The 13,309-nt window shown below is 46.9% G+C and overlaps 1 protein-coding gene across 14 annotated transcripts in view; it reads left to right on the top strand.

Moving 5' to 3' along the window:
- The window catches only part of TANC1 (tetratricopeptide repeat, ankyrin repeat and coiled-coil containing 1), a 230,335-nt gene that overhangs the window by 198,042 nt on the left and 18,984 nt on the right, over positions 1–13,309 (top strand). For all 14 annotated transcript variants that reach the window (XM_004743905.3, XM_013051963.2, XM_045066600.1 and 11 more), the window contains 2 exons: positions 1,149–1,334; positions 3,862–3,940. In XM_004743905.3, coding sequence (XP_004743962.1) covers positions 1,149–1,334; positions 3,862–3,940 — 265 coding nt within the window. The remainder of the gene's footprint in view (positions 1–1,148; positions 1,335–3,861; positions 3,941–13,309) is intronic.

Here is a 13,309-nt window from a genome sequence, read left to right as displayed (position 1 = left end):
CCATGTTATTAAGTAAGTTACTCTAGGGTCATCAATGTGAAGAGATTAAATGAGAACAGTGCCAAGCTCACAGTAAACTATATAGGTTTACTATAAGCATTTCGTTGGGGTGGGTGTGTGCAATAGAAATAAATTGCTGATATTTGTCCTTATGGTGAATTAAGTTTCACCAAAAAGACATTTATTAGGCTTACAGTAACTGTGGAGCCTTTTTGTTTTCCCCTCCAAAATACAACATTTGGGACAAATGAACTTTAGCTCCCGGAAGAAGGAGAGTGCTGGCAGTGAAGTAGTGGGTTCCTTCATTTTTGCATCTAAACTGTGGCGCCTTTATTCCGAGGCTGGCCGGCCCTTCCCAGCACAGCTGACAGCCCTACAGGAGGAGATTGGGTGGCATTCAGGGGACTCCTGCAGAGCTTTCTGGTGGGGGTGCAGAGTGTCCCCAGAATCTGCAAGGGGGTGAGGGCAGACCCTGAGCTCCTTTCAAGTGCAGTATTTCTGGGATTAGATAGGGAATGACACATCGTCTGTGGCCTCTTGGACCTTTAGGAGGTAAGCCGCCCTTAGACACTGACCTTGTGGCGAGCTGACCTTCCTGGCTTTGAGCCCCCCACTTTACCTGCTAACTCGTCCTAGCTCACCTGACTGTACATGACCTCCTTCCCCAGTTACATAACCTTCAGGGCCCCTTGCTTCTCTTTCCTGTTCATAGCTGGGTTTTTCCAGATCCCTGCCTTTTGCTGCTCTCCTGGTTCAGTGACTCAACTGCTTTATTTCCCCAAATCCTAGCTTGTCAAAGCAGACTTAGAGTGTTCCACTCATGCGACCAGCATTGGGAAGGCCAGGGCTTTGGCTGAGGTTTTGGTCTGTGTCCTTACCCATGTCTCCCAGAGAACTTGGAGCTCTAAAGTCATTTGCTGGAAAGCCAGGAAGTGATTGCTAGATCTACAAAGGGTCCCAGTGGCCTGGGGTCCATTCACTACAAGAAATTCATTCAAATGGAGAGTCAGTGCTCTAGAGAAAGTTGCCTTGGAATGGGAACCCCACAAGCACCTGCCATGGGATGGGGTTTGTGCACTTCATTTGGGGTGCACCCGTGATCTCTGAGGGGAGGTGATACTAAACCGGGCCCTTCTCCTGCCCCCCAGGTGGACCACTTGGATAAGAAAGGCCAGTGCGCCCTGGTGCACAGCGCACTGAGGGGCCACGGCGACATTCTCCGGTACCTGCTGACCTGTGAGTGGTCGGCGGGCCCTTCCCAGCCGGGCGTGCTGCGGAAGAGCCAAGCCCTGCAGCAGGCGCTGACGGCGGCGGCCAGCATGGGCCACAGCTCGGTGAGTCGGCATTATGGGGTCCCTCCTGGGAAACTGGAAGTCACAGCCCGGTGTGTGTCGGGTGCCTTTTCCGGTCCTCTTAGCTAGTTGCTAGCCTGTGATGCACATAAGGAATGAAAGGAAATGAGGATTTCAAGAAATGGCAGTTGGCTTGACCGCGTGTTCAGACCTTGGGCTGGTGTCCCACCCTTCCCGGGAGAGACCCCCGAATCCAGGGTCTCAGTGCGCATGCGTGCTCTGCACCAGGGTCGGTGAGGAGCGGGCCCGCACGGTACTCCTTCTCTGCTCCTTGTTAGTGTCCCAGTTCCTCCTCTGTTGTACGTTTACTCACCGGCCCTGCTGTCTTCCAGTTTTTCCCTTTGATTCATTCTTTTGTCCTTGTGATGGTTTAAAAATAATCACGTGGAATGCTAATTCTAAAATTGTTGGTGAGTATTTGAAGCATTTTTAAAAATAGGACTTGAAAGTTCTAGCATGTGAGAATGTTTGTCATTCGTAGTCCCTGCACTGAAGGAAAGCTTCGTGGAGTAGTTAAATAGAGCTCTTATTTTTGGTAGGTGCTGGTATTTCTCCCTTTGAGGATTTAATTGTCATCTCCAGACCCGTGGGTCTGGGACTTAATAACCTTTTACCTGTTCTCTTCTACCTCTTTCTCACTCTTTATTGCTTTCAGGCAATTAGAGTTGCCAATATTTGGTAAGATCCTAAACCACAATGATTTATAGTAAATTTGGGTGCGAAGCCAAAGCCAGCTGGCTGGCTGGCTTTCTGGCATTTAAGACACAAGGGCAGACACACGGTCATGTGCACACATGTGTATGGACTGAAAGCTGGCTTAATTGTGGCATTTAAAACATTAAAAGTACAGGTAGATAGTGTACTTAAGCCAGCACGATATATCACAACAAGTGCAGGAATACAAGAGAATGCAGCTGTCTTAAGACATGTAAAAAAGATTTACAAAAATATGAAACAATGCCAGCCAACCTACCTATGTATTTTATTTTTGGAAAAAAGTAGTAATTTCATTTCAAAAATACATATTTTATAGCAATATGTTAAATGTTATTATATAATGGGTGTATAGTTATTCCTTTAAAATAAAACTATGAATGTGTTTTTTTCAATTGCCATATATGTAGATGCACTGAGAGCATGTTAAATACACACATTTGCAAATAGTGATGTTTTCCCTTTTTAAAGTGGTCCCTAAATCTGTGTGGGAACAGAGTATGAAAAATCATCATAAGGAGGACAATGAATGCCATGTATAGATGTGACCATTGTCTTAACTCCTGTCATACTCAACTTGTTTCAAAGCTGGCTGGGAGGAAGGCTGTGCAGAAGCAGCCTCTGTGGGGCCCGGAATGGTCTCCGGGAAGGGGGTAGGGCTCCTTCACCAGAAGACTTGAAGGATATAGTCCTTTGCTAATGCTGTTGAAACAAGTGACCACAAGCTCCCATGTCTTCAAATAACACACACCTATTCTCTTACAGTTCTATAGGTCTGAAGGCTGAAATTCAGGTGTCAGAAAGCCAGTGTTCCTTCTGGGGGATCTAGAGGAGAACATTTCCTTGCCTTTTTAGAGCTTCTAGAAGCCTTGTATTCCTTCGGTAGTGGCCCCTTCCTCTGTATTCAAAGTGTGTTACTTTAACCTATGCTTCTCTCATCCCATCTCCTTGCTCTGACATTGGTTCCTCCTTTCCCTCTTTTGAGTGATTATGTCAGGTCTCTGTGAGATGTACACCTGGCAATTCAGGATACTCATCTCATGTCAAGGTGCATAATCACATCTGTGGATTCCCTCTTGTCTATAAGGTAACATTCACAGGTTTCCAGGCAGAGGATGTGGACATATTGGGGCCGTGATGCAGCCTGCCACAAAGACTATGGCTTGGGAGAATGGAAAAGGGCCTTGTGACGATCTCCTCCTGGCACTGTTGCACAGGGTGAGCGCTGGCTTGGGGTTCACGTGCTGCCATTTCCCCACGAGCCAGCACTCCTGCCTGCACACTTGGGATCCAATGCTCTGTTTGCTAAGGGAGAAAGGAAAAGAGCTAGGGAAAAGAAGAAGAATGTTGTCAGTAGAAGAACCATCTGGATGATACTATTTATTTTATTTTATTGAAAAGGTGTATCTTGCTTTGTTTTCTGTCTTTGTGAAAAAACGGATTCCCTGTCTCATGGCGATGTATGCAGAAACTGCACTTTGTACCATCTCCCGTGTCCTTTGTTGATTAGGCTGGCATATTTGGGTCATGTTGGAATTCATTAGAATTCTGAGTGCCTAGTAATCCTGAACGATGTTGCTGAAATTCACTGAGGTTTTTTTTTATTCTTCTAAAAGTGAAAATGTGAATAGCATATGAATTATGCTTGAAAACAGTTTTCATTATATTTTGTCTCCTTGTGCAGCATGAGATAATCATGGTTACAAAAACAACACCCTCTCTCCTTTGATACATGGGATATAATAAGCACATATGGCTCTGAGAACTCATTAAGTCACCTTGCCACTTCTGACAGGTGGTCCAGTGCTTGCTGGGGCTGGAGAAGGAGCACAAAATAGACGTCAATGGCACTGACGCGCTGTGGGGAGAAACAGGTAATTATGGTTCTGGGCCAGCTTTCTTGATGGGCTAGCCCCTGTTTTGGCCTGAATTGTCTTAAAAATGACTTGGGATGCATGTAGTCCTATTGTTACTTTATCACGAGGCATTTGAAGTGTAGAGCTTTTAAAACTTCCCAAATGAGTAGTAAAAACTTTTCTTGACACCAGTAAAATCATTTTTGAATTAGACTAGCAGTTCCTGCAACATCTAATGAATCTCAGCTAGAAATACCGAAATATGATGGTAGTTTCTGCGTGATAGAGTCTTCTGTATCTGAACTAGCCTGGTCTTCCTGTGAATGATGCAGCCTGAGCAGGGCAGGAACTTCCAGCCTGGTGTTCTGATGAATCGATGGTGCTAGGCAAGGAAGGCTGCAGCCAGTCTTGCAGAAGGAGGACAGGACTGCAACCCCGGGGTGGGGGGTGGGGTGGGGGTGGGGAACTACTTAAAGTCCTGATTATAAGATACTAAATCCCTTTTCATCGGTGTGTGGGGTATCGTGTTGAACTGTAGTGTGGGAGGGAAGCCCGAGGTGAGTACATCCGGATGAAGATTTGAGTCACTTACTTGTCAGATGAGTGCGGATAATGCTGCTTTGAAATTTTCCATTTGACTGAGTTGGGTTTCAAAAGATAAGACTCCAGGTGATGAGTTGTTATTGAATCGGTGTAACCGAGAGTGTTAAAATGCATTTCCAGGCTGTGGCTTGTGGCATACATACCTTGGAGATACTGTAGGTTCAGCTCCAGGCACCACAATAAAGCAAATAACACAGTGAAGCGAGTCAAATGAATTTTGGGGGTTTCCAGTCCATGTAAATGTTCACATTGTACTGTAGCCTGCTAAGTGTGTGGTAGCATTATGTCTTTAAAAATATACACCCCTCGATTAAAAAATAATCTTTGCCCAAAAAAGCTATCCTCTAGGCCTTGAGTGAATCATAATCACTGATCACAGATCACCAAACAAATAAAATAATGGAAAAGTTTAAGTATTGTAGGAATTACAAAATGTCACCCAAAGACATGGAGTAAGCAACTGTGATTGGAAAACAACCCTTTCTCAGTGGCAAGGTTACCACAGACTTTCAGTTTATAAAAAACACAGTGTCTGTGACCTGCAGTAAAGTGCAATAAAACAAGGTATGCCTGTGTCTGCCTTCAGTCTGTACCTGTGCAGTATTTCCACATGCTTCCCAGTTGTTTCCTAGTAAGCCAAACGCTAGTGGGTAGAACTGCTCAGCTAACTCACACTTGGGAAGCACATCCAGTGCCCAGCAGGGAGTACGGGCCTGCGCTCCCGAGCCTCCTGGTGCCCTCTCTCTGGGGCTGCTGCCATGTGACTGGCCTAGGAAGCTCGCTGTGGTACCTCGGGAGAAGACAGGCCCAGATGGGGTTTGATTACACTTGGGCTGAACGTGCATAGGTTTAACTAGTGTCCTGGATTCCGTGGAGCCTTTCTTCCGCCTGTTCAAGCAGTACAGGCTGCTCTGTAATTTGGCAAAAGAGAAGCGTCCATCCACTTTCATATTGTGTGGCAGGTAGCAGTGTGGCGCCTGCCAGGTCACAGCGCACGACTTGGCTTTGTAGTGAACCAGAGGTCAGCATCCCTATGTGGACTGCCTCACTGCGGGACCCGTTTCTGTTCGCTGACGACCCTCGGAAGTAAAAGAAGTTGTTTACTTCCTGGCTGTGTTTGGTCATCATTCCCGAATGTGGTCCGTGGTGCTTTGCATCTCAAGCACTCTGAACTGGAGCTTGTGGGACTCCAGGCACAGCCCAAGGGTAGCATCCCCAGAGAGATCCTGTCGGGGACATGGGAGGGAGACGGGCGTAACTGGAAGCATATGGATAAAGCAGTTCGGCATTTCTTTTTGAACCTCTGTGGAGGTTAATACAGGTCTGCTCAGTAGACAGTCAGCGATGGCCAGCTTGGCTTTAGGATACCCATCGATGGGGTCACCAGGCAGGGTCTCCTTGGCCCGTGTTTGGCTCGCCTTCCCATCCTTTCTCTGTGCAGCGGTGCCGCCCTGTTTGCTGATGGCAGCTCCCTGCCCCTCCCTGCTCTCACAGCCATGTTCCAGAAGTGGGGCAGCTACATCTGTGCACAAAATCCTTCCCCACTTTGCTGCCGGGAGAGACCATTGAGCACCTTGTGTATCTCCTTTATGTTGCAAAAGTGTTGTTTTCATGCCTGTTGCTGATTAGAAGCTGCAGGACATCCGCGATGACAGCTGACGGCCAGAGAGGAAGGAGCCCAGGGAACAGCAGTCCTGTTGGAGGTTTCTGGTCACTCTGGCCAGTCGTGGCAGGGTTGGTTGGAGTAGGGACAGTCATGTGCTTTCTGTACCCTGAGCATCTCCCTGCTGAAGACCTGGAGTCACTAAATGTCATCACAAAAGGGGATGGTTCCTATCTGAGGTTGAAAGTATAATAGATTTTAAAGACTTTCATCTAAAATAATAACAGGGTTTAATTTGAAAGTTTATCGCCGTAAACCTGCAGCTTTTAGAAAACTTATAGGACGTGTCTACTGCCTTTAAGAACAGAGAGCTTAATTTATGTAAGTCTCCCTTTCACCAACACCTGGGCCCATTTGCTTTTCACGTTTGGTTGACATTTAGAGTCCCGCTCTAGAGTTCGGTAGCTCTTGCACACTTGCTATCAGGTGGAGAGGTGGTGGGACCCATCGGAAGACACGGAGGTACCAAGGAGGGAGGGGCTGGTGGGGGCCTCTACCCACAGCCCCTCTGAGCCTCTGCTCCATGAGAGTTATTCATAGACGCTGCCAGATGGTCTCAGGCCCATGGTCTCGGGGCAGCCTGGAACAGGACACCAACCTGTCAGATGCTTCTGTTATCTGTTTCAGGCATTCCTCAGTCATGACAAGTAATTGCTGGCTCCCACGAAGTCCCAGCCCAACCGAGTTACTGTTTCCATATCTGTGTTTGTGGTGAATGAGCTCAGACTGAAATGATGGGAGATGCCTCACTGGTGATGGCATGCCATGGCGAGTTGTCCGAGGAGCTGTGGTTCCAGGCTGCAGGCTGCTTTCAAGCCTGTGAGCCTGCTCCCTGGGTGTTGGGTCAAATTTTCTCTTGCTCTGTAGGGAGACAGAGGCCCTTCTCTTTCAGCCTTTGTCATTTTATGTGCCTGTCTTGAAGCAGAGCCTTCCCCCACCCCGACTCTGTTGGGACATTTTGCAAGTCAGCCATTTATATATTTAGTTGTTGATGTTGTTTATTTATCAAAGGCTGTTGTCCCTAAACTGTGGGCTTTAGGACGGCAGACGTTTCCTGGTCTCTTGTGTGAATGGCGACTCTTGATTCTGGTGTTGTCCAGCAGAACTTTCTGTGATGTTGGAAATGCACTCTGTGCTCTCCAGTCTGGTGGCTTCGAGCCACTAGCCTCGGCTGGTGCTTGTCACTTGGGTGCTGGCTGAGTGAACAAGTGGGTTTATAGAAAACAAAACCGTATAGTTTATAGGGTAGGTGACATTAACCTTGCAGAATAATTTGGGACAAATTTTGTTGCTGGAGAGGGAGAGGTAAGGATCCTCTTGCTCCTGAGGCCCCAGTCTTGTAGTTTCTTTGTGTCTGTCATCGCACAGGTGGTGTCCTGCTGGATTCTGGGCTGGCTCAGAAACTCTTGTCTGAGTCAGCAGCGCCGTGCGCGTGTGGAAAGTGGAGCAGGGTGCTGGCTCGCAAACGCAGGAACATAGCTGTTAGCGACCAGACGGGGTGTGGGTGTGGCGGATAGCACCCAGCACCCGTGCCAGCCCCTCCTTGTGTCCCTCACGTCCCCATGCCTCCCTCCCTCTGCCGCCAGCTCCATTGCTCACCCACATGTGCTGTGCCCTCACACTGTTCCCTCAGAAACCCTTCCCACCGCTTTCTAGCTGGTCTTTCAACAGGCCTGAGGCTCTGGGCTTTGTGCGCGTCGGAGACAGCTCCCAGAGCTCCCCTTCCTTGATTTCTGCAACGGGCTGTCCTGTCAAGGGAAGTCAGAAGTCTGACTGAAATCCTTCCTGTCAAATGTTCTCTTACGTTGCTCAGGCTATTTCAGTTGGTAAGATAGTTTGGTTGGTAAACTCTTTCTAAAGAAGTTTAAGTATTGTAAGTAATATGGGCTTTTTCTTTATAAGGATTTCATTTGTCAGAGAGAGAGTGGGAATGCTTGTGCACACAAAGCGGAGGAAGAAGCAGGCTCCTCGCTGAGCAGGGAGCCCGATGCGGGGCTCAGTCCCAGGACCCTGGGATCATGACCTGAGCTGGAGGCAGACACTTAACTGGCTGAGCCACCTAGATCCCCCTAAATACTATGGTTTTTTTTAATGCCAAAGCTGTTAATACCTGATTTGCCTCTCAAAGAGCTGACTCTCCTCTGCTGTCCATTGGGTAGCTTCTTCAGCTCCAGGGCCCTCCCTTTCCTGGCGGGTTGGGGCAGGTTGGTGTAGCATGTGTCCTAATCATGGCTCACTGTTCTCTTTATTCTGGACAGAATTCTGGGTAGGACCTGGCTGCCTCTGGAACTTGAATTTGAGGTCTAGCCCTGTCAGCTGGTGTTGGGTGCAGGGGGTTACTCACATCTGTTTTTGTGCTGGACCATGAAGCTCAGTAATGAGTTGCACTGCATCCTTGATGTTTTCAAAGTTGCCATCTTTTCTCCCTGAAACTGCTTTAATTTCCCACTTTGTGGCTCTGCTCACCCTCCCAGGGGAGGCGTGACCTTCAACTCTGAATCGCAGGTGGACTTAGGCCATGGACAGCTGAGCTTATTACACTAAGGTGCACACACCCCAGGAAACAGGATGCCTTACTGTTGGCTTAAAAATGGCCCTTTGTGGATAGTGAAACTATGGAAAGAACCTCGATGTCCATCAACAGATGAATGGATAAAAAAGATGTGGTGTATATATATATATATATATATATATATATATATATATATACAATGGAATACTAAGCAGCCATCAAAAGAAATGAAATCTTGCCATTTGTGATGACGTGGATGGAACTAGAGGGTATTATGCTTAGCGAAATAAGTCAATCAGAAAAAGACAACTGTCATATGATCTCCCTGATATGAGGAAGTGGAGATGCAGCGTAGGGGGGTTGGGGGGTAGGAAAAGAATAAATGAAACAAGATGGGATTGGGAGGGAGACAAACCATAAGAGACTCTTAATCTCACAAAACAAACTAAAGGTTGCTGGGGATTGAGGGTAGGGAGAGGGTGGTTGGGTTGTGGACATTGGGGAGGGTATGTGCTATGGTGAGTGCTGTGAAGTGTGTAAACCTGGCGATTCACAGAGCTATACCCCTGGGGCTAATAATACAGTATATGTTAATTTTTTAAAAAATGACCCTCTGTGGGATGTCTGGGTGGCTCAGTCGTTGAGCGTCTGCCATCATTCAGCTCAGGTCATGATCCCAGGGTCCCGGGATTGTGTCTCTTGTCAGGCTCCCTGCTCAGGGAGGAGCCTGCTTCTCCCTCTGCCACTCCCCCTGCTTGTGCTCTCACTCTCTCTGACAAATTAATAACAAATGAAACCTTAATTTAAAAAAAAACAACCCTTTGTTCATTCAGATTTTACGTGACATTTTTTAAAGAGAGGAGGGCTGTCACTTGTTCGCTGTTTAGAGTACATTTAAAACTTATGGCATTGAGTTGGGCATTGATGTATATATGGACATCTCAGAGCAGATTTTCAGGTGACAGACTGGAAGGAAAAGCGTTTGTCCATTGCCACTGAGGCATGTGGAGAATTTGTGGTGAGGACTTCTCTAAATGTATCCTCCTGAGACAAGTGAAGTGACTTGCTACTGCACACCTAGGATACTCCATTTTTGGAGGTCCTCAGAATCTCACCATGCTGTTGTTTGAGAATATCCTTGTCAAGACATTCCTTCCTCTGCTAGTGTTTGAGAGTACATAAGATTAGTGGAAATTCAGATTTTGTCAGTCCAAACAAAGGTAGATGTTCTTGATTGGCTTTGGCCTAAAAGCATGATAGAGGGGTAACCCAGGACCCTAGAGGGTGTGGGGGGGAATAAACCAGGATGAGGGTAGTAGTCCAGGATCCTGGAGGGTATGGAAGAGGGAATAGCTTAGGACCCTCCTGGGAGTGGGGCAGGATAGGTTAACCCAGGACCCTATAAGGGGAGGACAAAGCCTCGTAATGTAGGACCCTGGAGGAGAGGCTAACCCAGGCTCTGGAAGGGGGGAGATGGGCATGAAGGTCACCCTAGAGTAGAGAGAGATTTGGGGATAAGAACTAAGGGGTTGGGTTTGTCTGTACCCTGCCTTCTTACTGCTCTAGCAGACCCCTGGGATTTGCCCCTGGCATGGGTACGCTGTGGAGAGCCATTCCTCTCTGCTTGCAGGACAGCAGAAACCAGCTGACCGGTGTGTGCCTGCGGGGAGGTGGGGGCAGGGAGTGGGGCATGCTGAAAACCCACACAGTGCACCTCAGGTGCAAATGAGCTGGTAGCCTGACCATGGACTGGGATTCTGTTCACCATGTGTAAAATGTTGCTTTTGCTGTGCATGGAGTCCATCCTTCCCTTGAGTAGTTCCTTACTATTCATTAAAAAACCACAACAAAGGTCTGCTTTCAGCATTAGAAGCTTGGCTTCTAAAGTTTCAGCTGAAACTTTTCAGCATTAGAAACTCTACATTTCGGTGCCTAGAGCATCTGTACCTCCACTGCTGCTCATTCTTTCAGTCCTAGGAGGACTGTGCATGGTTGTCTGCACTTCCACAGAAAAATCCCAATTGTTCCTTCAAATTCTTACTGAAATGTGTGGCTCCTTCCTTGCTTGCTTCCCTCCTTCTAGGCTGAACATGAGCTTGTATAGAATGGCTCTGTGGAGGGGCACCTGGTCTGCTCAGTCTGTTAAGCATCTGGCTCTTGGTTTTGGCTCAGGTCATGATCTCAGGGTCCTGGTATCGAGCCCCGCTTGGGATGCCCTGCTCAACAGGGAGTCTGCTTCTCCCTTTCCCTCTTCCCTTCCCCCCACTCATGGTTTATCTCTCTCTCTCTCTTAAAGAAATAAAATCTTTAAAAAAAAAAAGAAAGAAAGAATGGTTTTGTGGAAATGCCCTTTTTAACCCTGCCTCCTTGTTCGGAGTTCTGCACATAACTGTCCTCACTGCCTGCCCAGCAAAACCACACATTATACATGCTTTAAATATTTGGTGTGTAAGAGGATCTATCAAAGAATGTGAGCATTCTCAGCACACTTCAGAAGTGACAGCTGTTCGAAGCTGTGTCCTTCTGATAGATCTTCAGAACAAAGTCTGCATGAAATGTGATTTATGTTGTCCACGTTTTAGGAATTTGTTCTTAAATTGAGTTTATGTTATTTATAGTACACATTATTCCTCAAAGGATTTAAAGAGGCTTATTTGAAATAATATATGAAGGAATAGGAAAAAAACTAAAGTCAAGACCAGGGCAGAGGGCGCAGCACGGTATTCCTGCTCCGGTTTTGGCTTAAGGATGCTATGTGACCAGAGTTCCAAGGGAACATAGTCATTGCAGATTATTCTTATTGTCTTTGGGAGAAAGATTAACAGTTATTCAAAAGAAAAGTATTTTCTGGCACTCTTGGTCTAAAACAGCATTTATGGTCGGCTTCATTAGTTGACTATTTTTAAAGAAAACTTCCTGGAGGCAAGAGTGGAGGACTTAGGATCTTGGACTTCACATCCTATCTCCTGTCTCCCACTAGCTGTGTGACCTCAGGCAAGTTGCTTAACTTCTCTGGGCCTCATTTTCCTCATTTGTAATTCGAGGTGAGTGATACTTGCCTCATAGAAGTTGGTTGTGTATTAAATGAATTTATGACTTTAAAGGGCTATGAAGTGTCAGTGTAGGAAGAATTTTATAGGTGTCATAGTAGAATAATAAAATATGTCAGGATCTTCTTATTTCTGTTGAGAGCATAGATCTAGCTTCATTCAGCTGTTTGGTTTAACTCCTGAGTGATACTGATGGGGTCTGGGTTCAGGGCATATCATGTAACAATTCTTTCACCTCAATAAAATGGACAGAACAATCATCTCGTTCAAAGGATTCTTGTCAAGATTGAATAAAAGTTCACCCACAGTGTTTGACCCAGAGCTTGGCTGTTGTAAGTGTTCAACAACTGCAGCAGGCTTCCAGGGTTGGGATAAATTGATTAATATTTAATGTTACTTACTTAGACATTTATTTGGTCTTAATAGATTATTGAAGCAGATGATTAAGTGATAAAATCTTAGTTCACGCTGGGATTATTTTGCAGGTACGAGGGACAGAAACGGATTTGGGTTACATGGAGAGTCCTGCTTAGTGGCAGTTGTACTTTTTATTTCCTCATTGAATTCCTTGACCATTTGAGGTTCATGTTTAATCCTCCCATGGAGATGGACAGCGTGTTTCTACAGAACTTGTAACGTGTCAGGAGTGTCCTGGCTACTCAGATTTGGTTCCTGCCTTATTTTAACCTCCATAGTAGCTCACTGGGAGCTGGGACCATGTGGAGGGGAGTCTGCGTTTTATGTGATGCTCAGTTGCCCCCTGTCCCCTGGTTATACAGATGCCCTCCTCTCCATCCTGTGGAACTTGTGGCAAAAGGAGAACACGCTGCAGGGGCAGAACGAGTTAGGAGACTCATGGGGCATTTGGGCAGGGCTGGCTGCCCGCTCCTAAGGGTGCGGAGCCCGCCCAGCAGGGCTTTGTTCAAGGCTGGCAGACCTGGAGGCTTCTCAGGGGCTCATCTCCCAGTGCGGTAGTATTTTTCAGTAAGAATATAATCTTTCTTGTGTTTCATTTTACTCTTTACCTTGTTAAGGATTAGATCAAATAACTGCCCGGCCTCTGTGGAGATGAAGGATTTATAGCTGTCGGCAAGTTGTTCTCTTGAACAGAAGCCCTCCCTTCCCCTCAGTGAGGGAAGCAAATGCCTAACAAAGCAAGGCCAGGAGATTTGGCTTTTATAAATCTTGCTCCGTTCCTAGAAGGTGGAACAGGGACCGTTGCCTGGCTTTTGTTTGGGGCTTGGTGCTGCTTTCATTCAGGCCCAGGACTTTGGGGCCAGCCTGTCAGTCAGCCCAGACTCAAAGACAGGAAAGCCAAACACAGCAGGGGGATGGCGGCCTCCCTCCTCACCACTTAACCTGTCCGTTGTCGGAAATCAAGGGAGAGGGGCTGCCATGCCCAGAAAGATTTTAAAAAATCATAAAATCCCCAAGTACACTTTACCTTCTAGATAAAATAGCTGAGGCTCTTCCGGGATTGTGTGTGCTCTTTACTTTCCTTCTCCTTTACTGCTGAGTGGGGTTAGCCCAGCAGGCATCCAGCTGAGGCTCAGACGTCG

Source organism: Mustela putorius, unplaced genomic scaffold (genome assembly GCF_011764305.1).
Source record: "Mustela putorius furo isolate JIRA1106 unplaced genomic scaffold, ASM1176430v1.1 tig00003869_pilon_pilon_pilon, whole genome shotgun sequence".
Lineage (NCBI taxonomy): Eukaryota > Metazoa > Chordata > Mammalia > Carnivora > Mustelidae > Mustela > Mustela putorius.
The sequence above is the reverse complement of the archived record's forward strand: the minus strand, read 5'-3'. Positions and strand labels throughout refer to the sequence as shown.